Below are 26,490 nucleotides of genomic sequence, written 5' to 3' on the forward strand. Positions count from 1 at the left end.
TGTGTTCCCGGGTCTTTATTTTTTAGCCTTCAACTTTTGTAGAAAAAGCGTGACATAGCTATCCTTCAATCCATTGTCGGCGTCCACAAATATTCATCTTATGATTAAAGTTTTAATAACTTTCTTAAAATAGCCTGGATTTGTACAAAACTTGGACAGATTCTTGTTTATGATCAAAAGCTAGTATATAGAAGGAAATTTCATTAAATTGTTGTACCTGTTCATCCGTATTTTACTTAAAATTGGACTTTTCTTTCAGTTAACGTTAACAATTTGTTTTACTTATAAGCTCTTAATCTTTATAATTAGTTTAAATTTTGAAATACTTAAGCCTTGGAAATTACTGAAGAAACATTTATTGACCAAATTGGCATCTCATGTCTTCAATATCTTTCATGTTGACAGATACTTTTTCATTTGTAAATGTAACTTTTCTTTATATTCCATGAATACCTTATATAAAAATTATTAAATACAGGTGGCACTTATCATTAGCACTTAAGGGTTAACTTATCAATAACTTACTAATGAAAGACCTGCTGGGTTGAAGGTGGGTCTCATTCGGGTCTAAGTGTGACGCGGGATTGCCGATTTTTTGAAAGCGTGACACATGAAAGTCAAACTATTGTGGCCTGAAAACGGGAAATGAGGTCTTGCGGGACAGGGAAATGACAAAAAAATGAGAATTGCTTACGTACATAGTGAAGCAGGATAAGGGAATCTGACAAAACAGTAAGCGGGATCCAGGATGGGAACCCCCAATTAGACCCCCCTTTAGTCTACTATCAATGCAAAACCAAATGTATGTTTCATTTGGTCACTTGAAGAGAGTTGTCTTATTGGCCTTCATAACACATTCTTCCTTTTTATATTACATACGAAAACATACAAAAACTTGCTTGCTAAATACAAATAGGAATATAAATAATCATTTAATAAAATATTACACAATTAACAAATAAAGCTTGATTGCATAGAATAAAGAGCAGGAATTGTAGAATAAGGGAAAATAATACAATGGAATAAGTAAACTACACATTGTGAGTGTTTACAAATATACAAATTCAGCTTTATGTAAAAATTTCCAAACCTGGAGGAAAAAAAAAAAGAAACATACAATATTTCCTCTTTGGCTGCCATGCATCCTATTAATACAAAGCAATTTAAAATTCTACTACTTTTATGCCAACTGCTCTGAGCATACAATGCCTGTCTTAACCTTGGAGACAACTAAAGACATAGATTACCTGTAAGTACTTGTGTCAAACAGAAATAACAACTAAAAATAGTATGGTTCTGCAGAGATCCATCATAATTTTGTAATTTTTGCTAAAATACTCAATTACAACGATTCTTGAAAGACATTCTTTTTTTCAATAAATAACACATTAATATTTGTAATTATTGAATATTGAAATAAATGTTTATAAGTAAGTGTGCCTTTTCTAGAGATACAAACATGTTTTTTAAAGCTTTTAAACATAAAAAAAAAATATGTCTCTAGAACAGAGTGGAATTTAGATTTTTCATAAGGAATGCATATGTAGGCTGCTGGGAAAAAAATAGGTATAAATATCCCAAGAAAAATAAAGGACCTACAAGATGTTACAGAAAAAATAAACATGTGAAAAGCAATCATCTATAAGTGAATATATAGTCATCAATCTCAGATCCCTATAAACTATAGATGATTGGTCCCTATTTACTGAAATTTGCATCTATGCAGAAAGTCTTTTTAGTTCGAGAAATTTACAATAATTTAATCTTATGATAACAATTTTTTTCACCTTAACAGAAAAAAGAATTTGTTTATTGAATCAATTCAAACACTTACTCACTTGTGTACCCGTAATATTTTGTTATATAAATTAACCAACAGTTGAAGATGAAATGGATTATGGAGAAATACAATAAAACATTCATCAACTTTAACTGCCATTAAAAACTTAAAACGGTTAAATTATACATCCAAACAGATAAGAAGAATAATTTTAAAGTACTTGTAAAATGTGGTTTTGATTCATAAATTATCATATATTTAAACCTTACATGATGATAATACAATATTTAAGAATGATCCTGAGCAAAAAAATAGTTCAATGTGAACCATACAAAATCAGATATGCATAACTCAATCATAAATAAAATGAATATCTATTTACATAATTATATACCATTCAATTGCCCTTGTAAGAATTTAATGCATCCTGGGTCATTTTTTCAAAAGTGTACACCAAAACGTCCTGATTGGTTAAAGATTTCATAAACAATTTACCAATGACGTGATGTTATTTTCATTTTGGGGTAAAAACAATGAAATTACCCATGATGATTTAGATTCTGAAATGGCCAATTACCCTTGCAAGAATTGACTACATTTAATACCATGTACAATAAAAAAATAAGCCTCATTTTGTACCTAGCAATATGAAAAAGTTTCCCCATGGCAATAAAAGCTATTCACATATTCAAGTAACATTGACATATTCTCTAATTATTTAATCTCTAAATATTATATTTATAGACCGTTGAATATATTTATCTTATATAATTGTAAATTTGTGCTGATTCCTTCATTATATTTTTATTGCTTTTTTTTTGTAACAGAGAAGGTGTTTTCTTTCTTTTCCCTATTGAAAACTCATTAAAAAAAAATTGAAACACCATTTTTGTTTTGGAATTATTTAGCACTATTTGGTAAAAATACACTTTATGTAACATGTTATAATATTACAACATAATTCTTAATTCCTATCTGAAAGGAATGGAAAATTATTTGAAATACTACAACAAAAATATCACCTTGTTGAAATACCAATTGGTCCTTTATGGACCAGAAACAACACTGTACAATACACTACAAACTGCTCAGAGTCTGAATTGACCAGTTTTTGTGCTCGACCAGTAAAATCGAGCACACATTTTACTCGACTAGTCTCGACATTGTCTTGACTGGACTTAACTGTACTTAAGTGTACTCGACTAGGTCTCGACTTTACTTAATTAGTCTGAAATGGTCTTGACCAAGGCTCGACCTGTCTTGATCTGTCTTGACTAGTCTCGACTCAGTCTGAACCAGTCTCGACCTGTCTCGACTAGTCTCGACTCAGTCTGAACCAGTCTCGACCTGTCTTGACTAGTCTTGACCTTCAAATTTAGTTTTGACTGGTATAAAGAAGCCCATCTAACTAAATTAAATATTGATCTTACAAAATTCAAGCTTATTAGGTAGTTTGATTACTGGCTGTGAAATAAAAAAAATTTTTTTTTTACAATAGGTAAAAATAAAAATTATTATTTAAATTCAGATAGGCATCTTTAAATTTTCTAATAACTTTTTCAAATCAACTTGGATTTTCATCAAACTATGCACCTATCTAAGATATATATCAAGCTTACTGAATCCCATTTCATTTACTTTTGTTTTGTATATTTGTAAAATTTAAGAATTAAAGTCATCTCAGTAAAAAAAGCTAGGATTTGCAATTTGGGCAAAATAGAGATAGGCATCTTTAATTTTTTTAATAACTTTTTAAAAATCACTTGGATTTTCATCAAACTATGCAGCTATCTTAGATTTATATCAAGCTTACTGAATCCCATTTCATTTACTTTTTTGTTGTATTGCTGTAAAATTTAAGAATTAAAGTCATCTCGGTAAAAAAAGCTAGGATTTGCAATTCAGACAAAATAGAGATAGGCATCTTTAATTTTTTTAATAACTTTTTCAAATCAATTTGGATTGTCATCAAACTATGCAGCTATCTTAGATATATATCAAGCTTACTGAATCCCATTTCATTTACTTTTGTTTTGTATATTTGTAAAATTTAAGAATTAAAGTCATCTCAGTAAAAAAAGCTAGGATTTGCAATTTGGGCAAAATAGAGATAGGCATCTTTAATTTTTTTAATAACTTTTTCAAATCAACTTGGATTGTCATCAAACTATGCAGCTATCTTAGATGTATACCAAGCTTACTGGATCTCATTTCATTTGATTTTTGGTTGTACTGTTGTAAAATTTAAGAATTAAAGTAATGTTGGTAAAAAAAGCTAGAATTTGCAATTCGGACAAAAGAGAGATAGTACACTTTAATTTTTTTAATAACTTTTTCAAATCAACTTGGATTGTCATCAAACTAGGCAGCTATCTTAGATACATATCAAGCTTCTTGAATCCCAGTTTATTTAGATTTTAGTTGTATTGCTGTAAAATTTAAGAATCAATGCATTCTAGGTAAAAAAGCTAGGATTTGCAGTTTTGACAAAATAGAGATAGTACACTTTAATTTTTTCATAACTTTTTGAAATCAACTTAGATTTTCATCAAACTCTATAACTATCTTTGCAATATTCTTGCTAAATATCTTACTAAATTATAAGTTGTTATTTAGTTTGGTGTATTTCTGTCAAATTTAAGAATTTAATTAATCCACATGTAAGTCAAAAAGCTTTGATATTAGAAATATATCTTTCTTTAAATAAAAATATTAAATTTTTGTTTTAACAAAAAAAAGGTGTCTTTTTTAAGATTTCATATCTTTTTCAAATCAGCTTAAACAAAATAAACCCCTTTTTTTTGTAGTAAAACAAAAATTTAATATCATGAACTTTCATAACAATCCTTGAAAACCTTTTAAAAAAAGAAATGTGTTCCAAAGTTACAGTAAAAATTTATTTTAATCAAATCTTAAAATATTTTTTTGTCAAATTTAATGACATGGCACTATACATATCGTTTTAATTACATCAGTACACCTGAGTTTTACAGGTAATAAGAAAGCCCTACTTTTCTTAAACTCGTGTATTACTTATCAAGGGAATTAAAAAAGCCTTGCGATTTAGATTTAACAGGATGTTGCAACTTTGAATAAATGTTATTTAGAATTTAAAACTCTCTGGTAGATGTGATTTTTTAATAAGTTTGCCCCAAGCAGAAGGTATTGCCTTATAAATCACCACAAATCAGAAGAACTATTTGAATAATTTCTTTAATTTTTCTTTGCTTTTTGATATATTTATAGGATATATATATCAAAAGGAATAAAACATTAAAGGAATTATATAACTAATTTATATATACTTTTTCCAAAATTATGAGGAAAGATATATATCTAATATTGTAGCTTTTTGACCCACATCTAGACTAATTAAATTCTTCAATTTGACAGAAATACACCAAACTAAATAACAACCTATGTTTCAGTAAGACTGATACATCACCAAGGTAGCTATATAGTTTGAATAAAATCCAAGTTGATTTGAAAAAGTTATTAACAAGTTTAAAGTGTACTATCTCTACTTTGTCAAAACAGCAAATCCTAGCTTTTTTACCCAGATTAAATTAATTCTTAAATTTGACAGCAATACACCAAACTAAATAACAACCTGGGATTCAGTAAGATTAATACATCAACAAGGTAGCTATATAGTTTGAATAAATCCAAGTTGACTTTAAAAAAATTAAAGTGTACTATATATCTTTATTTTGTTTGAACTGCAAATTCTAGCTTTCTTGACCTAGATTAATTAAATTCTTAAATTTGACAGCAATTCACCAAAAAAACAAAATAACCTGGGATTCAGTAAGCTTGATATATATCTCAGAGAGCTGCCTAGTTTGAAAATCCAAGTTGATTTGAAAAAGTTATTAGAAAATTTAAAGTGTACTATCTCTATTTTGTCCAATTGCAAATCCTAGCTTTTTTTACCAACATTTCTTTAAAATTCTTAAATTTTACAGCAATACAATAAAAATATAAATGAAATAGGATTCAGTAAGCTTGATATATATCTAAGATAGGTGCATAGTTTGATGACAATCCAAGTTGATTTGAAAAAGTTATTAAAAAAATTAAAGATGCCTATCTCTATTTTGTCCGAAATTGCAAATCCTAGCTTTTTTTACCAACATTTCTTTAATTCTTAAATTTTACAGCAATACAATAAAAAAGTAAATGAAATGGGATTCAGTAAGCTTGATATATTATCTAAGATAGCTGCATAGTTTGATGACAATCCAAGTTGATTTGAAAAAGTTATTAAAAAAATTAAAGATGCCTATCTCTATTTTGTCCAAATTGCAAATCCTAGCTTTTTTTACTGAGATGACTTTAATTTTTAAATTTTACAGATATACAAAACAAAAGTAAATGAAATAAGATTCAGTAAGCTTGATATACATCTAAGATAGCTGCATAGTTTGATGACAATCCAAGTTGATTTGAAAAAGTTATTAAAAAAATTAAAGATGCCTATCTCTATTTTGTCCAAATTGCAAATCCTAGCTTTTTTTACTGAGATGACTTTAATTCTTAAATTTTACAGCTATACAAAACAAAAGTAAATGAAATGGGATTCAGTAAGCTTGATATATATCTAAGATAACTGCATAGTTTGATGACAATCCAAGTTGATTAGAAAAAGTTATTAAAAAAATTAAAGATGCCTATCTCTATTTTGTCTGAATTGCAAATCCTAGCTTTTTTTACTGAGATGACTTTAATTTTTAAATTTTACAGATATACAAAACAAAAGTAAATGAAATGGGATTCAGTAAGCTTGATATACATCTAAGATAGCTGCATAGTTTGATGACAATCCAAGTTGATTTGAAAAAGTTATTAAAAAAATTAAAGATGCCTATCTCTATTTTGTCCAAATTGCAAATCCTAGCTTTTTTTACTGAGATGACTTTAATTCTTAAATTTTACAGCTATACAAAACAAAAGTAAATGAAATGGGATTCAGTAAGCTTGATATATATCTAAGATAGCTGCATAGTTTGATGACAATCCAAATTGATTTGAAAAAGTTATTAAAAAAATTAAAGATGCCTATCTCTATTTTGTCTGAATTGCAAATCCTAGCTTTTTTTACCGAGATGACTTTAATTCTTAAATTTTACAGCAATACAACAAAAAAGTAAAAGAAATGGGATACAGTAAGCTTGATATATATCTAAGATAGCTGCATAGTTTGATGAAAATCCAAGTAGATTTGAAAAAGTTATTAAAAAAATTAAAGATGCCTATCTCTATTTTGTCCAAATTGCAAATCCTAGCTTTTTTTTACAGAAATGACTTTAATTCTTAAATTTCATATAGCTATACAACAAAAAAGTAAATGAAATGGGATTCAGTAAGCTTGATATATATCTTAGATAGGTGCATAGTTTGATGAAAATCCAAGTTGATTTGAAAAAGTTATTAGAAAATTTAAAGATGCCTATCTGAATTTATATAATAATTTTTATTTTTACCTATGGTAAAAAAAATTTTTTTTTATTTCACAGCCAGTAATCAAACTACCTAATAAGCTTGAATTTTGTAAGATCAATATTTAATTTAGTTAGATGGGCTTCTTTATACCAGTCAAAACTAAATTTGAAGGTCAAGACCAGTCGAGACAGGTCGAGACTGGTTCAGACTGAGTCGAGACTAGTCGAGACAGGTCGAGACTGGTTCAGACTGAGTCGAGACTAGTCAAGACAGGTCGAGACAGGTCGAGCCTTGGTCAAGACCATTTCAGACTAATTAAGTAAAGTCGAGACCTAGTCGAGTACACTTAAGTACAGTTAAGTCCAGTCGAGACAATGTCGAGACTAGTCGAGTAAAATGTGTGCTCGATTTTACTGGTCGAGCACAAAAACTGGTCAATTCAGACTCTGAGCAGTTTGTAGTGATACCAAGGACAAAAGTCTACAAGTAGTTAAAAATTCAAACATGTTTTGGAAATTGCACTACAACATTGAAATAATTTAATATTTATTATAAAAAAGATCTGCACTCATACATAATATAAATACCCACTTTCACAAAATATAACCTCACATACAAATGAACTTGATAAATCACAGACTTCTAATGTACTTTCGCTATCAGGATCTTTTCTTTATGGATTCTCTAATGAACTTGATGACTTTATATGGATCTGTGTTGGCATTTTGTGACTGAAATAAAAATATTAAATAACTCATACTTAAATCACGAAATAAATATCTCATTTGTGGGTAGAATGTTTTTTTTTAATTTATTTCATGACATGACATGACAAATATTATGCTCATCAAAGGCTCAATTATTTTCTTTTTATGTCCAAATTTCTTAATTCATATACAAGTATGCACATATGTGTTCAAAATTGTGAAATTCAATAACTTTCTTTCAGTTTCAGGTTTTTATAAATGCAAAGCAAGACACTATCAATTGAAATAAATATGTGCCTTTGAGAATTCAAATCTTTCAAAAGCAAACAAAATATGCAATAGACAAATGTGCTTCCTATTTGAATTTCAGAGAAAAAGTGATTCCAAAAGTTCTTAATTCTCATTAGAATATTTATAAGTCACCAAAAAAATAAATCTTCGTCCAAATTTGAAGTTATAAGAGCAGATGTTGCAATTTTAAACTTACAGTAAATAATTCTAATGAACTTATATCAGATCTTATTTCCTCAACTGCACCTCTGGTTATTGCTCTAACATATGCTGGAATTTTACCTTCCCCAGCTGCCTCATCCTAAAAAAAAGAAAATAAGAATTATAAAAAAAAATAATCAAAATATTTTCAAATGAAAATAAATTGGCTTAAAATAAGCAAAATTGAGTCACTGATTAACAGAATACATTTACTACCACCAACAGTAGTTATTACTGGTAGAAAGGAAAATATTTTGGGTAACTGTCCATGACATAAAATTAGTACATGCACAGCAAAAAATACAAGAAAATGACCCTATCTATGACACACAATCAGTAAATATACAGCAAAAGGGATTGTGTGTAGGCACTGAAGGGTAAAGAATGCTTTAATGTATCAGTGGGAAGTAAAATTAAATATTGAATTGTATAACGTTTTGGGCACAGTTGTTTCAGCTACAATTCTGGACAAAGGAAGATGACTCCCATTGTTCAAGATGACTTTAACAATGACATCTATTCATATTTTTAGAACAGAAAATAGATTCTTGCACCTTGCAAAAGTTTTTAAATTTTTTTTTGATAAGTGTAACATCATTTTGTGACTTGAATATCTGAGCATATATTACATTGATAAATTGCGGGAATGTTCTTGGATAAGATGCGTAGATTGCTTTGATCAACATGATCTATGCACTATACAATGGGGATCAAAAAGGAAGTGTCAGTGATAAGCAAGATTTGTAACATAAATTGGATTTTTTCCTTTGATGTTTTTATGAAACAATTTGCTTAAAAGGTGTGCTGATGGAAAACCATGGTATATTATATGCAAATTGATGTTGTACCATACTTTGCTAATTAAATATGCAACTCAACTAGAATCCAAAGGAAACAAGGCGGAGCTTCAGCCATGGTATAACATATTCATTTTCATGTTATTTCATGGCTGAAGCTCCACCTTCTTTTTGAAAGGTATCCGCCTCTAAAATATTTAGAAACTGTAAAACGTACTAAAAGGTCAAGATCTTCATTTTATAACACAAAGCAATAAATAATGTGTACCACATCTCAAGAAACCTTTTTCAAACTATATAGGATTATTACGAATTTCCTTAATTTTGGAAACAATTACTAAATGATTCTTCTTTCAGTTTTGAAAGAAAAATAAAATGTAAAAATATTATTTCCCTTGTGAAAATTCAATTAAATTTTTGATTTAAAAGGGGGTACATATAGACAAAGGAATAAATATCGGCTACAAATATCTGTGAAAAAAACATGATTTTTTTTGGCGATCAATTAGGGGGACGTACTCTATCTACGCTCCCTGGATCTGCTACTGCTTAAATACAGTGTTTTATGAATTAAAATTGTGTTCTAATAAATAATCTTATAATCGAATTAATAAAATAACGGAAGAAAAGCAGTTTGTACGAAAACTATAAATGTATAAATATGCATTTTTCAATGAGATGAAAATTCTGAAAATATGATTAATTTGTATGATACCTTGAAAACAAACAAAAAACAATTCTTACCGTCATTAGAATAATTATTTAATCCTTGTCGTTGGAATCCGACTTTTTTGTTTACCTCAGTCTGATGACATTATGAAATTACCCGTGCGCATACAATCATACACGGGGCGCAAAACTAAAAAAAATAGGGAAAATCCGATATTTTCTTTACTTTCTGCAAATTTAGGGGTTCTATAATATTACATGAAATACACAGAAGATCATACAAGAGGCGCAAAAGTGACTTGCGCGAGCTTCCATTTCATTGGATAAAACTGTAACGTGATCAATTTCCAATATCAGTTCACGGCCTTGAAGCTGTCAATCATTTTATTTATATAACAAATTTTATATACCATGTGTCTTACTCATTAACATATTTAAACAAACTCATCCTTCGGATTCGTTTGTTTAAATATGTTAACTCGTAAAAGCCATGGTATATATAGTACTTAGATATCCAGTCAGTTCCATAGGGGTTTGATTGCATTTCATGTAGTCGCTACCCAAATTAAGAGGGAAGTTATAACATATCACTCACCAGACTAGGCAAAGCAAATCCTGAACTAAAACACAGCTTTTTCATATCTTCTATGAAAGCTGGAAGAAAAATACATTATGCAGTTAACTCTTGTTATATCAAACTCTATATTTCAAAAGTTCCAGCTATCTAAAGGTAAAACAGCTGTCCCAATTAATAAACATTTGTTCACTCCTGGTATCTCAAATTTCTGTTATATAAAAGTATGTTTGTCCCTGGAATACAATAAAATAACGAGTCTTCTGCAATTGAATCAACAAGTTTATAACACTACTTGGCGCCCATCATACTGATCTTGGTTTTATTCAGAGACACCATGTTTCTACATTTGTTGGCCCAAGTATTTCACGTTAGCTAGTGGTAACCATTTAAAATGTTGAGAAGAGTCAGCTTTGTAAATATATAAAGGGAACTTACTGTTACTTTGGATAAATGGTCAAGTTTTCTACTTAAAGAACTGATTACTTTGACGTACATGTTTATTATAATCAATAAATTTTAAAAACATATTATCATGATCTAACAGTCTATTTAATATAAATATGCTGCTTTGATGAAATTTTTCTAAATTTCTGTGTAATATGTTTATTTTTTTTTATTTTTTAGCAGTTAAACTCAATGGCATTTGGGAAAAGTAACTACAATTCTGAAAGTGTATTATGAGTGTATCCTTTCCACGAAGTTAATCTACATCTCATTTTTTTCAAACTTTTATTAATCATGTTATCAAAAAATTTTAAGTATTTATCCAAAATATTTGAAGAAATTCTCCCAAGTACCAGTAAACCTACCTCTATAAACAAAATATTGTAACTTGAAAAAATCTTCAGATGGTCTTTGACCTAATACTATAACTTCATTGTCTTTTTTTGGTAACTGAAATGAAAGGTGATTTATTATTTTATTGATTTATAATAACTGCATAAAGTTCTACAATAAGTTTCTACAAAAATTCCATTTATATACATTTAGGACAATTTCTATGAGATATGACTATATCTTTCTTTGTACTAGCTGAGATGCTAAGCTGGATTTTATTGTTCTAGCTGACAAGTATGCAGGACAAAGTATCATACAATTAAGAAAGATTATTCTGACTATGAGCTAAACCTTTAGATGTTGCTTGCTTGTCAGACAGGAAGCTAACCTCATTTTTTTTTAAAAGTCTTTGCTTTAACAGAGCCAGGGACTGAACCAATAACTTTCTGCATTAGGAACAAGCTACCACAAGACCACTAGAACATGTACAAGATTATGGTATGCATTTGACAGCATAACAATGTTCAAATGAGACAAACAAAACCAGCACCTACAATGCTTATTTGGTGGTCTATATATTGTGTGGCTTTTCCTAGATTACATTTTTATAATGAAACCTTTCTAGACTTTATAAAGTATAATTAGCCATTATCCCAAAAGCATAAGCGATTGTTGTTCATTTAAATGTCACAATTAGGGCTTTAAAATCATGGAGAAAATGTTCATGTGTTGCTGTTAGATCAGATGGGAAGTCATACCAGTTTGACCAATGGTATCGTTTTTAAAACTTAGTTTATTCAATTAAGGACAAATATCAGGTATTTTTAGCACTGAGAATTTTTTTGCTTTATTTTCCAGCATCATATTAGTAATTACTCACAATACTAGCTATGGCTACTGCGTCTCCATATTGTACAGCTAATCCTAAGGACATGTGTATTGACACAAAATCAGAAAAATAATTCTGAGTTGGAAAATCTTCATTGTATTCATCTGCTCCTACTCTCCAATTCTCTACAGCACCTGAATGGTAAATATAAAAAAAGTTGTAAGTTATTTAAAAGAAATAATTCCATGATTTAAAAGAGAGGCAAAAGATACCAATGAGACACCCTTAACTCAAAAGTTGGAGAGAAACTGAAAATGACACAGAAAAAATGACCTTGAAGTCAATTACACATTACATAGAAAACTAAAGACTGAACAAAACGAACAAATCTAAGGGGCTCTGGAAGAGTGAGCAATTTCTGCTCTACTTGAAAATTGTACAAAAATGTATGTGACACTGATAGCATTTCAAAAATCATATCATTTTTTGACTTGATAACTTTACATTAAATTCAAAGTTGACTTGATTACTTTACATTAAATTCAAAGTTGACTTGATTACTTTACATTAAATTCAAAGTTGACTTGATTACTTTACATTAAATTCAAAGTTGACTTGATTACTTTACATTAAATTCAAAGTTATTATAATCAGTTGATATTTTCTAATTACAAAGCGGCAAGACATGGGTGTACTGTCAATTTTGTATCATCTGGATCTAGTATCATAAATTCCATATATTCTGTGCATCAAATCAAATAAGATGTTTGATAAAATGTATTATTTTTTACAACAGTTTGTGAATCTGACTGTTAATTTAGAATTGAGTGTTTGATTAATGATGAGATTACTGGTCATGTTGTACTTAAATATTGCTAGCAAAAAAATTAAATATTAGTTAATTTCTATTCTTTTGGCATGAATGAATAATGTGGTTAGGTATAATATGTTGAATTTGTTAATCAACCCAATACCGTATAGCGGGTTATTTTCAAGGGTGTAAAATTTCATGATTTTCATTGAACAAGATATACAAAATATGTTGCCGGTTTTATTTGGGCAGATTCAAAACCTTATGAATGCCTTTGAATGTGCCGTTTCAAATTGGAGGCATTTATTTTGGCAATTTTGTTCTGTCTGTGAAAATAAGCGAAAATTTTACACCCCCTGAAAATAACCCGCTATACGGTATCATATGACATTACTAGTGTTACTAACCTTGATATCTGTCTGCATCTAAAAATCCATGAACATGTGGGTGAACTTGACTAGCTCCTGCATGAGGCAGAAGGTCCCATACAAACATGGGATATTTGTATCGGGAATTTTGTTGATATGCCTTATCTAACCTGTAATAAAATCTTATTTATTCTGTATCAACAACAACATAAACCTTATTAAGATATTAGTTACTCATTATACATGGTTGCTGCTTCAGCAATCTAGTGTAATGTTGACTGCCAAAACTGAAGCCCATTTATCAGTAAAATCAGTAAAATAATACAATATTTTTTTTTCATCAGATGCAGTTACTTGAACATGAAGAAGTTTTTTAAGTTTATACTTCATGTATTTCAAGGAGGCTGTTTAAATAAGTATAAACAAGAATGTGTCCCCAGTAAATGGATGCCCCACTCGCACTATCATTTTCTATGTTCAGTGGACCGTGAAATTGGGGTAAGAACTCTAATTTGACATTAAAATTAGAAAGATCATATCATAAGGAACATATATACTAAGTTTCAGGTTGATTGGACTTCAACCTCATCAAAAACTATCTCGACCAAAAACTTAAACCTGAAACTGGACAGAAAAACGAACAAACAGACGGATGGACAGACGGACGGACGTTCAGATGAACTAATGCACAGACCAGAAAACATAATGCCCCTCTACTATTGTAGGTGGGGCATAAAAATTGAACTCCACACTGTACAGTTTACGTTCGACTTATGGGTTTAAATGTCACTCTCATATCTGTGGCCTCTCATTAAATTGAAAATAAACCAAACAACAGTTTAGTTTCAAATAATGAGTAATTCATTTAATTTAAACGTACATCTCAAACCAATAATGTTTACATAGAAGTCTTTACTAACAAAAGAAAGGTACCTTTACAAATTGTGATGAGTTATTAATCAATGAAAGTGTTGATCTATGTACATGTACAAACCCTGTTAAAAATGTCCCAAATCAGTAGGATTTACTGCAGGGTATTTTGATTTTATTTTTGTTTAGAAATATGATCTGGTCAACAACTTCAGATGAAAAACAGTTTGAGTTTCTAATTATTTTGTAACAAGTAGTGCACATGAAAACATCCACTCCGAAGGAACAGACTACTATATACTAGTAACAAATAGAAATCTCAGAATAAAGGTATTTACGTTGTTAATGAATTTTACATTGAATTACGAAGAATTATTTCAACGGAACTGGACAATTTGAGGAGAAAAATCTCAAGATTTAAAACAGGCAAATGAGTACAAGAGTACTAAAATTGTACTCAAGCTCTGCCTTCTGAGTTAGTACCCGAGTACTCCAGTACTCGTGGCCATCCCTATGAAAAACATTATGTCCATTTAGGTTAGTCAAAGTAAATGATATCTAAAAAACTTGAACCACAGAATGAACCTAAATGTTGACTACAAGAATTGTTATCTCCAACACTTTTGTCAAAGATAAAAAAAAAACGAAGTTGATTTGTCCTCAAATAGTAATCAATTAAAATCATATACCTGTTTCAACCCTGTCTGTTGACCTTTAAATGACAAATTGCTAAACTTTTTTCATTAAAAAATTGGTATTATAAACTCCTTAACTTCATTAATATATCTTAATATTATATTGAGTCTAATTTTATTTCAACAGGAAAACATTCTGATATATAATGTCAGAACTTAATCATGCTATGACAATATATACCAACCATTTTTGTGCTGTGCTCATGAGATCTCTATATTCTACATAGGTCCAATTTAGTGGATGATGCTTCTTTAACAAAATCAATGTATGCCAGGAGTCTAGTTTAAACGTGTTAGCTGCTGTGAATGAATGTTCTGATTCTACACGGCCAAATGTGTCCTCTGCTGTATTCCTGAGTAAAAAATCGTACAAAATTTACCACATCTCATTAAATATTTGTTATTTTAGTAATCAGAATGTAAAATTCAAATTTCTCCTTTTTTAGAACATACAATTCATAAGATGATAATCCGAAAAACCAAAGCCACATATAATTTTATTTAAGTATGCGCTGACCTTGATCTTAATATGCATAAAATTTGAAGAAATAAATTCATAGAGGATGAGACTTACAATCTGTATTTACAGAAGTCACAGGATGGTTGTGTTTTCTGTACCAGTTCTTCTACACTGAAAAAAACTCACACAATATACTATTTCTATCAACCAGAAACATGGGAATTATCCAATATAATAGACAAATGAATATGTATACTGACATAATACAAGTATTTCTGTTATCTAGTGATAAGTGTCAAGTTTTTGTTCTGTTTACTAATGATACAATGTAACATTAATGTAGTGTTGGTTCTGTTATCTAATGATAAGTGTAAAGTGTTGTTTCTGTTATCTAATGATAAGTGTAAAGTGTTGGTTCTATTATTTAATAATAAGTGTAAAGTGTTGGTTCTATTATTTAATGATAAGTGTAAAGTGTTGGTTCTATTATTTAATAATAAGTGTAAAGTGTTGGTTCTATTATTCAATGATAAGTGTAAAGTGTTGTTTCTGTTATCTAATGATAAGTGTAAAGTGTTGTTTCTGTTATTCAATGATAAGGGTAAAGTGTTGGTTCTATTATTTAATGATAAGTGTAAAGTGTTGGTTCTATTATTTAATGATAAGTGTAAAGTGTTGGTTCTATTATTCAATAAGTGTAAAGTGTTGGTTCTATTATTTAATGATAAGTGTAAAGTGTTGTTTCTGTTATTTAATGATAAGTGTAAAGTGTTGGTTCTATTATTCAATGATAAGTGTAAAGTGTTGGTTCTATTATTCAATGATAAGTGTAAAGTGTTGGTTCTATTATTCAATGATAAGTGTAAAGTGTTGGTTCTGTTATCTAATGATAAGTGTAAAGTGTTGTTTCTGTTATCTAACTATAAGTGTAAAGTGTTGTTTCTGTTATCTAATGATAAGTGTAAAGTGTTGGTTCTATTATTTAATAATAAGTGTAAAGTGTTGGTTCTATTATTTAATGATAAGTGTAAAGTGTTGGTTCTGTTATCTAATGATAAGTGTAAAGTGTTGTTTCTGTTATCTAACTTTAAGTGTAAAGTGTTGTTTCTGTTATCTAATGATAAGTGTAAAGTGTTGGTTCTATTATTTAATAATAAGTGTAAAGTGTTGGTTCTATTATTTAATGATAAGTGTAAAGTGTTGGTTCTGTTATCTAATGATAAGTGTAAAGTGTTGTTTCTGTTATCTAATGATAAGTGTAAAGTGTTGGTTCTATTATTTAATAATAAGTGTAAAGTGTTGGTTATATCATTTAATGATAAGTGTAAAGTGTTGGTTCTATTATTTAATAATAAGTGTAAAGTGTTGGTTCTATTATTCAATGAAAAGTGTAAAGTGTAGTTTCTGTTATCTAATGATAAGTGTAAAGTGTTGTTTCTGTTATCTAATGATAAGTGTAAAGTGTTGTTTCTGTTATTCAATGATAAGGGTAAAGTGTTGGTTCTATTATTTAATGATAAGTGTAAAGTGTTGTTTCTGTTATTTAATGATAAGTGTAAAGTGTTGGTTCTATTATTCAATGATAAGTGTAAAGTGTTGGTTCTATTATTCAATGATAAGTGTAAAGTGTTGGTTCTATTATTCAATGATAAGTGTAAAGTGTTGGTTCTGTTATCTAATGATAAGTGTAAAGTGTTGTTTCTGTTATCTAATTATAAGTGTAAAGTGTTGTTTCTATTATTCAATGATAAGTGTAAAGTGTTGTTTCTGTTATCTAATGATAAGTGTAAAGTGTTGGTTCTATTATTCAATGATAAGTGTAAAGTGTTGGTTCTATTATTTAATGATAAGTGTAAAGTGTTGGTTCTATTATTTAATGATAAGTGTAAAGTGTTGGTTCTATTATTCAATGATAAGTGTAAAGTGTTGTTTCTGTTATTCAATGATAAATGTAAAGTGTTGGTTCTATTATTTAATGATAAGTGTAAAGTGTTAGTTCTATTATTCAATGATAAGTGTAAAGTGTTGGTTCTATTATTTAATGATAAGTGTAAAGTGTTGGTTCTATTATTTAATGATATTAAAGTGTAAAGTGTTGGTTCTATTAGTCAATGATAAGTGTAAAGTGTTAGTTCTATTATTCAATGATAAGTGTAAAGTGTTGGTTCTATTATTTAATGATATTAAAGTGTAAAGTGTTGGTTCTATTATTTAATGATAAGTGTAAAGTGTTGGTTCTATTATTTAATGATAAGTGTAAAGTGTTGGTTCTGTTATCTAATGATAAGTGTAAAGTGTTGGTTCTGTTATCTAATGATTAGTGTAAAGTGTTGGTTCTATTATTTAATAATAAGTGTAAAGTGTTGGTTCTATTATTCAATGATAAGTGTAAAGTGTTGTTTCTGTTATCTAATGATAAGTGTAAAGTGTTGTTTCTGTTATTCAATGATAAGGGTAAAGTGTTGGTTCTATTATTTAATGATAAGTGTAAAGTGTTGGTTCTATTATTTAATGATAAGTGTAAAGTGTTGGTTCTATTATTCAATAAGTGTAAAGTGTTGGTTCTATTATTTAATGATAAGTGTTAAGTGTTGTTTCTGTTATTTAATGATAAGTGTAAAGTGTTGGTTCTATTATTCAATGATAAGTGTAAAGTGTTGGTTCTTTTATTCAATGATAAGTGTAAAGTGTTGGTTCTATTATTCAATGATCAGTGTAAAGTGTTGGTTCTGTTATCTAATGATAAGTGTAAAGTGTTGTTTCTGTTATCTAATTATAAGTGTAAAGTGTTGTTTCTGTTATCAAATAATAAGTGTAAAGTGTTGGTTCTATTATTTAATAATAAGTGTAAAGTGTTGGTTCTATTATTTAATGATAAGTGTAAAGTGTTGGTTCTGTTATCTAATGATAAGTGTAAAGTGTTGTTTCTGTTATCTAATGATAAGTGTAAAGTGTTGGTTCTATTATTTAATAATAAGTGTAAAGTGTTGGTTCTATTATTTAATGATAAGTGTAAAGTGTTGGTTCTATTATTTAATAATAAGTGTAAAGTGTTGGTTCTATTTTTCAATGATAAGTGTAAAGTGTTGTTTCTGTTATCTAATGATAAGTGTAAAGTGTTGTTTCTGTTATTCAATGATAAGGGTAAAGTGTTGGTTCTATTATTTAATGATAAGTGTAAAGTGTTGGTTCTATTATTTAATGATAAGTGTAAAGTGTTGGTTCTATTATTCAATAAGTGTAAAGTGTTGGTTCTATTATTTAATGATAAGTGTAAAGTGTTGTTTCTGTTATTTAATGATAAGTGTAAAGTGTTGGTTCTATTATTCAATGATAAGTGTAAAGTGTTGGTTCTATTATTCAATGATAAGTGTAAAGTGTTGGTTCTATTATTCAATGATAAGTGTAAAGTGTTGTTTCTGTTATTCAATGATAAGTGTAAAGTGTTGGTTCTATTATTTAATGATAAGTGTAAAGTGTTAGTTCTATTATTCAATGATAAGTGTAAAGTGTTGGTTCTATTATTTAATGATATTAAAGTGTAAAGTGTTGGTTCTATTATTTAATGATAAGTGTAAAGTGTTGGTTCTATTATTTAATGATAAGTGTAAAGTGTTGGTTCTATTATTTAATGATAAGTGTAAACTGTTGGTTCTATTATTTAATGATAAGTGTCAAGTGTTGGTTCTATTATTTAATGATAAGTGTAAAGTGTTGGTTCTATTATTTAATGATAAGTGTAAAGTGTTGGTTCACTTATCCAATGATCAGTGTAATGTTGTTCTGATATTCAATGATTAGTGTCAAGTTGTTCTGTTATCCAAAGATAAGTGTAAAGTGTTTATTTTTTTATCTAATAATAAGACTTAGTGTAAAGTGTTGTTCTGTTAACAAATGATTGGTGTCAAGTTGTTCTGTTATCCAATGATAAGTGTAAAGTTTTGTTTTGTCATCCAATAATAAGTGTAAAGTGTTGTTCTGTTATTCAATGATAAGTGTAAAGTTTTGTTTTGTCATCCAATAATAAGTGTAAAGTGTTGAAAATTAAGTTGTCTTTACTAAAATCTGAAAAACTTCTTTTGTATCATTTAATAATAACAATTACACTGGGTTGAGGTCAAAGCGAATATTTAATTAGAATACAAAATATTTACTATTCTGTTTCAGGTCTAGGCGGAACACCCATAGGTCTCTTCTCTCTCAGTGGATTATATACGTTCTGTTCTCTAGTATACTCATTGTAAATAAACATCACTGTCTGGAAAAAAGATAATAAATGATAGTGTCATGGTATATTTCACAATGATATCTTCATGTATAATGAAAATGAAAGCCACCAGTTTTTCACCACACAAAGATTAAGAAATATAGATTGTTACACTGCAACAAGTGTATTACAATATTTCTCCACTTGAGACAGTTAAATTTTATTATTTAAAGCGTGAGGCTTGCACATTTAATAGTGTCGGAATCTGTTTCTCTAATGCTTTTTATCGGTCTTTTTCAAAGATTTTCAGAAAATTGTGCTCTTTATATACAACGTCATCCGTCAAGGTCGCATTTTTTCATGACGTCACAATAGGAAAATTGAGAAGAAAACAAAACATTTTGACTAATCATTTGCCGAGAACAGATTTTTCACTAGTGAGCAGAATTTTTTTTATCACACCGGTCAGGAAATAGGAAAATAACACAAAAATTAGAGAAATATGTTTCTATCATTGGCACTCATACCATATCTTCTTATATCTATCATATTCGTTTTGGTTCAGATAATAAATTTTTTTACGAATCTTTAACAATGATCCTGTCCTCAACAATTTAAATCCTCCTTATATTTTGGCATGTTTAAATTCTATGGCAAACACTGATCTACCTTTCTGTGACTATTCTGTTTCTTCCATAAAATGTTTCATTTTTAAAATAGTTGGAGACATTGCTGATATAAATCTATGATAAAAATTTCATAAAAACTGGCAATAAACTGACACAAGGACGGACACAAACATAGACAAAAATATTAATTGATTGATGCATGGTACATCTATATCACCTACTTGTACACCCCTTTGCTGAGGAGACAAACAGTAGGTTACTAGCGAATTTGCAACTTCAGTTCCATTTTGAAAAATGTTGGAGACCAAAATTGAACTTGGTTTGAGAGTAACTTGCTTTAAAATTTAATTAAATATTAAAAAAGTAAGTTTATATGTATTCGGACAATTTATATGTCAATATATATATCAAACAAATATAAACATTTTGTTTCATCAAAACAAAGTGGCTGGTTAATGGGTTTGCTATTTTTTTTTTATCTGAACTGTCTGTATAAAAAAAATTTAATCGCTTATGCTTGGAATAAAGATATTGAGAAATATAATGCCTAACCATTTAATGAGCATAGCGCACAACATGAATTAATAATTTCTTAATTAGATGTATGTTGTATCAACTCACTTGTTTTTTAACAGACTGAAACAATTCTTCTTTGTTTCCCAACCATTTTCTAACTTTAACAGCAAATGTATCTGGAATAACTACCCTTGCTGGATGTGATGTTATTGTAAATATAGAGGTAAACATTGTGTACACTCTCCTGAAAATATTAGAAGCAACAGTATCAGCTAGTTTCCAAGTAATTTCAAAGCTATAGTTTGGTTTTTAATTTTGTTTCAAAAGACAATGTAGTTGCATCATAGAGAGTTTAACAGTTTGAAATGTTATATTCTGTCTGGTTTCAGTTCTTCATATTGACACACTCCATTTTGCTGTAAAAATCCAAATAAAGAAATGGTGTATGGCTTTAAATGAGACAACAATCAATTACAAAAGAGTTTTTTAAACCTACACATGGCTTTTCTTGTTAATTTACCTTACATGATATTTTTACTCAAAGTTATGGTGGGATATAATAAACATTATAGTTTTGTTTTAAGATCATATGATGAAACATTCTATTACTCTTTTTTCTTAATTAATTTTAAAATATGTAAATAACATCAAAACTCCTGACTAATTATACTAGATCTTCAAACACAAGCTTTTCGTAATTAGTTATTCTTTTTATTACATTGTCAAATGGCTTTTTTTTTAAAGAAATTAATGTAAAACATGTAAGGAACTATATCTTTTTTTTCTACGCATTCACACTTTGTTTTGATCCGCCGTTATCGACGTCTTGACAATGCCTTTTGTTGTATAACGTCAGAGAGTGAAATAACCACGTTTATTATATATTTCACATGTGAAATTATCGGTTTTTATTTAATTGGGAAATCAATGTAATTCATTGCAGCCAATGTAATAAAATTATTTCTCTAACTCTATGGAAATTTAACCCTTTCCGAACCCATTGTATAAAAAAATTTAATCAACGTGTGGTTGCTGGTGATCTCAAAAAGATCATTGGATGATTTTAAGGGTCATGACATTTTTAGCTAACTGAATGAATCAAAATATGATAACAGGTGTTAATGAAATTGACAACTTCGTGCAATGTGAAAGGCACTCGAAGGGGATTTTCGGTTAACAAAAAAAGAAAATGTCTTTTCAATCATTAGAGAAACAGATTCTTATATAGTTACTCGTGGATTATCGGATTTATCCAATCTCAATAGTTAAATTATCAATTTTAAAGTCCTCGCCGAGGCGGCTCGGACTTTAAAACTGATAATTTAACTATCTCGATTGGATAAATCCCATAATCCACTGGTATCAATGTAAGAATCTATATTTATCACATTTTATAAATTTTGATAACAATATACATGTACCTGCATTCAGAATCTTGACTTTGGCTCCATTTTTTCTGAATTTCCATAATTCCATCCAGGGATAGATCATCTTCAGACTTGAGACATGTGGATTTAAGCCATTTCTGAAATTATAAGACTATGAATATTAATCATGTTTCAAAACACACATACCAATTCATTTTATCATGTTCAGGCATATGGTTCATAGAAATAATTCAATGTATTATTCTGAAATTACATCACAAACTGTTGGAATTGATAAAAGTAAATATAGAGTATGAAGAAAATAACATTTTTACATGTGAATCTTTTTGGCATTTGGATTAATACAGAACAATGCAGAATGCATACATGTTCATGATGTATATGTTCAACTTGTAACCATGGAATTTTGTTTTTAATGTTTGAAAAATTAACCAACAGTACTGCAAAGGAAGGGGATACAATAATTTTCAACAGATAATAGAAACACACAAACCAGTTTAAACCATTAAAGAAAGAGTTCTTAGAAGAATTAGAATTTGTTATTTTTTTTTTTTAATATTATCTAATTATAAAAAAGAAGATATGGTATGATTGTTAATGAGACAGCTATCCACAAAAGACCAAAATGACACAGACATTAACAACTATTGGTCACCGTACGGCCTTCAACAATGAGCATTTTCAATTGCATTTTTAACATTCAAGTAACATATTTAAAACATAAGATGATTCAGCTGTACCACTATATTATAGGAATTTAAAAAAATGTAAACATGAATTGATAAATATTTAGACTTTCTATATACAAATGATATATATGTAAAAAAATCACATAAAAAGGTTGCAGATGTTTTGTATGAAATGTAATTATTACCTCATTATGTTGAGTATCGACCTTGAAAGAGGGCCAGAAACGATACTGTTGATTATGTTCCTTTTCTGTTTCCTGCGGCCATTCTGTTGTGAATTTATTGTTGGACGAGCCTACAGAAACAAACAAGTAGATCAGGAACACAGTCACTACAATACCAATAGCAACAATCCACTGTTTCTTCCACTGCATTGTAGACATGGTGTCTGTCTTCATGGGATCTAATGGTTTAAATGCATCTGGAAGACAGGAAATACATGTGTTTAATTAATTCATGGTGTATGACAAAATAAAGGATGATAACAGAGCTGTTATTGGCTTTGAAATTGGAAAATTTGTTAAGTTGTATCTATTTTTCTTTTAAATGATAATTCAATTTATGAAAAGGATGATAAATGTTGGTCACTATACATGCTATCTAGTGGATTTTTTTTTTTATGTCAATAGGACATTAACAAAAGGATACATGCATAAGACATACATTGTTCATGTACAATGAATCTGACCTATATGACAAGAAAATGAAAAAAAAACAACAACCAAATCTATTTTTTTCAGATATGTCTAGTGTTGTACATGAATAAAATTAATACAATTGTTATACTATATATACTACATGTATCTGTGAATCAACACAATCAATTCTGTAATGTAAATTTAATTGTTTAAAAAAATCAATGTTCTACCAGCTGACAATATTTGTGGAGACATCAATGTTTTAGGATGAAATTATTGATAATCACTTAGTGTTTTATCTTATCTTACAGCCTGTGATCTTTTTTTACAGGTAAAAAACAATCATTTAATGATAATAAATTGTATCAACTCAAGGATGTAAAATTGGTCACAATAACAATAACGCTGTAGCAGGTGCAGAAGATATTGCAGTTTAGAGTGACAGCCCTGACAGGGTTCTCGCTAAGGCGAGTCCATGAGTCCTGGACTCATCAAAATCTGTCTGGACTCACCATTTTTAAAACTGGTGAGTCCACAGATGCATCAAGATTGTAAAATTTTGTATAAACTGAACACAGTTAAACACAAATATCATCATTTTATAGCAAAAGTTTAAAAAGTAATCTGAATTTAATGTCATTTCATTGGTCTGTTAGGCCATGGAGGATAAAATATAACATATTGGAATAAAATATATTCTTCTTGCTGTTGGACTCACCATGGCCAAAAATGACGAGTCCCTGGACTCGCCTTCAAAAATCCTTAGCGGGAACCCTGAGCCCATATGACTAACAAATTTTAATTAATCATGCTCAGGGGCTCTGCAATATCGCCAGTCACTTATATCACTACACTTTACAACCACAAAAAAGTGTAATCATAGAGGTGGATAACAAAACTAGAAAAGTTACCAATCATAATTTTGTTTTTAAATAGTATATAACCATGCAAGAAATGCCAAATGTAGCAAGTTCAACACATTTAGGTTTAAATTAATTTGACCAACATCAAGAATGAAATCAGAAACATTTCACATTGTTTCATGTCAAACAAATTACAACAAAAGTGTGTTGCACTGCATATACAATGTAGTCTCCTGTCAGCTGTTTTTCATAAATCTAACAACCTTAGTAACATCAATATCCCTCTACAAAACATACATTCAACCAGTTCTCACTTATGGTTTAGAAAAACTACAACCAGGTCCATCAAACATGCAAACATTAGAGAAGTTTCAAAAATCACTACTAAAGAAAATTGTATTTTTAAATGATGCTGTATAAAAAACATTGTTTTAATATAACAATCTTAGAGCTGTAACCTTCATATAATTACATTTACATCGCTTTTCATAATTACACCTACATTGATGCGGAAAAAAATAGGGACGGCGGGAAAGCGCTGTTCTACAGAGAGGCACAAGTTTTGCAACATCATAGACAAGAAACATGAAGATGCTTTTGGCGTGACAAAGCAAGAAAAAACTTGGCAGCAAGAGGGTTTAAAAGGCGTTTAATTCTATTTTATGGGGACAAAGTCCCCAATAACAGTAGAAAAATCAATAAAAAAAAATAAAAAATCAGGAAAATTTTCCCGGAATTTTCTCAAAATCGTTCAATTTTTTTTAAGTCATGTTTTTCGATTTCAGCATCTGCGCAGAAATCTACAATGTACTTCCTTTTTCCGGTCTCTTTGTATGAAACTTTGAGTAAAATATATATTGATCAGTCTAGTATATTAAATAGGAAGGAACGAAAAATACCAATTTCATTTTTAATAATTCATTGATATGAAAAAACGTTACCTATAATGATAGCGTTTCTTTGTTTACATTTCAAATGACGTCATAGCTTAAAGAACGTCACAACTAAAATCCCTAACAACAGAACCAAAATCGGAAACGTTACAGTATTTCCGTTTCTTTTTTTTTAACAAATATTTAAGTTACAAAAAAATAATTCATACAGACTTCGTCCCCATTTACAGGTAATGCCTGCCTCATATTATTATCAGATTGATCTAAATAAGAAGAGATTATATGTGTCAAGTTGACACTCACATACCTGCCAACTGTCACTATAGACGTATTTACACTTGTATGCAAATTTGTCCGCCATTACATAACATCACACAGGTTCCCGTAAACTTTGACTTCATAATTCAAAACATATGACCTCACAACTAAAAAGTGATTGTTGCTTGACGTCAAAAGGTTATTTGGAGGTGATGTAAGGTCATTTGGAGGCAAGATACAGCTAAATACCAAAAGTGTAAATACGTTTATTTGCGGGGGATTTCCCCCATGGAGGCTCCCAAATTGAAATTTTGAAAGAGCAATTTTGTCCACAATTTATTTTACAATTACTTTCAGCTAATAAAGGTATGAAGTAGACAAAAAACAACATTGAAATGTATTTGCAGGCCCCCTTGAAGGTTTGACTATGACAGCCATCTTGCATGCAAAACCTGCATGGCCATTTTGAAAATTTGGCAGGTATGCACTCACTAAAGACTATAAAACAGAACGATTATGTTTGTTTTGTTCATACATCGTTGACACTGTAATGGAAATTTTGATGTGACTGTCATACAAGTGAGAGGTTTAGCTAGCTATAAAACCAGGTTCAATCCACCATCTTCTACATTAGAAAATGCCTGCACCAAGTTAGGAATATGACAGTTGGTATCCATTCGTTTGATGTGTTTGGAATTTTGATTTTGCCTTTTGATTTTTGATTTTCCCTTTTGAATTTTCCTCGGAGTTCAGTATTTTTGTGTTTTTACTTTTTACAATTTTGATATCACAAGCACGATGAATGACGCATTGAGAAAACATGATATACATGTACATACACAGATAATAAAGACAATAAGCAGAACTTCTAGTTTATATGCAGCATTAACTTTTAACATCTGATGAGTTTGTACATGTGTCTGTCTCTCAGACGAGTTTCTGAACTTTGTTGTTTGTTACATTAACTGGATCCGTACCATCTGTCGTTAACAAACAAATGTATTTCTAAATGGGAAACCAGTTGCTAATAAAGCTAAAATATAGACGACGAAACCGGACTCGGGACCGAATATATATAGTGTGTATCGTTCCTGGAATGAACCTTTAATTTTGGATTTATATCCTGATTGTTTAT

The 26,490-nt window shown here is 29.3% G+C and overlaps 1 protein-coding gene across 1 annotated transcript; it reads right to left on the reverse strand.

Annotated features, from left to right (window-relative positions):
* Positions 1-7,691: 7,691 nt before the first annotated feature.
* Positions 7,692-26,373, reverse strand: LOC134721604 (uncharacterized). Its single transcript, XM_063584711.1, has 13 exons — positions 26,195-26,373; positions 22,889-23,124; positions 22,048-22,151; positions 20,732-20,870; positions 19,429-19,532; positions 15,389-15,445; positions 15,000-15,167; positions 13,289-13,419; positions 12,122-12,264; positions 11,274-11,358; positions 10,483-10,541; positions 8,417-8,521; positions 7,692-7,953 (listed from the first exon to the last, which is right to left on the reverse strand). Exons 2-13 carry the CDS (start codon positions 23,099-23,101, stop codon positions 7,882-7,884), a joined length of 1,380 nt encoding a protein of 459 aa, XP_063440781.1. The 5' UTR covers positions 23,102-23,124; positions 26,195-26,373; the 3' UTR covers positions 7,692-7,881.
* Between the last annotated feature and the right edge of the window lie 117 nt (positions 26,374-26,490).

Source organism: Mytilus trossulus, chromosome 1 (genome assembly GCF_036588685.1).
Source record: "Mytilus trossulus isolate FHL-02 chromosome 1, PNRI_Mtr1.1.1.hap1, whole genome shotgun sequence".
Taxonomy (NCBI): Eukaryota; Metazoa; Mollusca; class Bivalvia; order Mytilida; family Mytilidae; genus Mytilus; species Mytilus trossulus.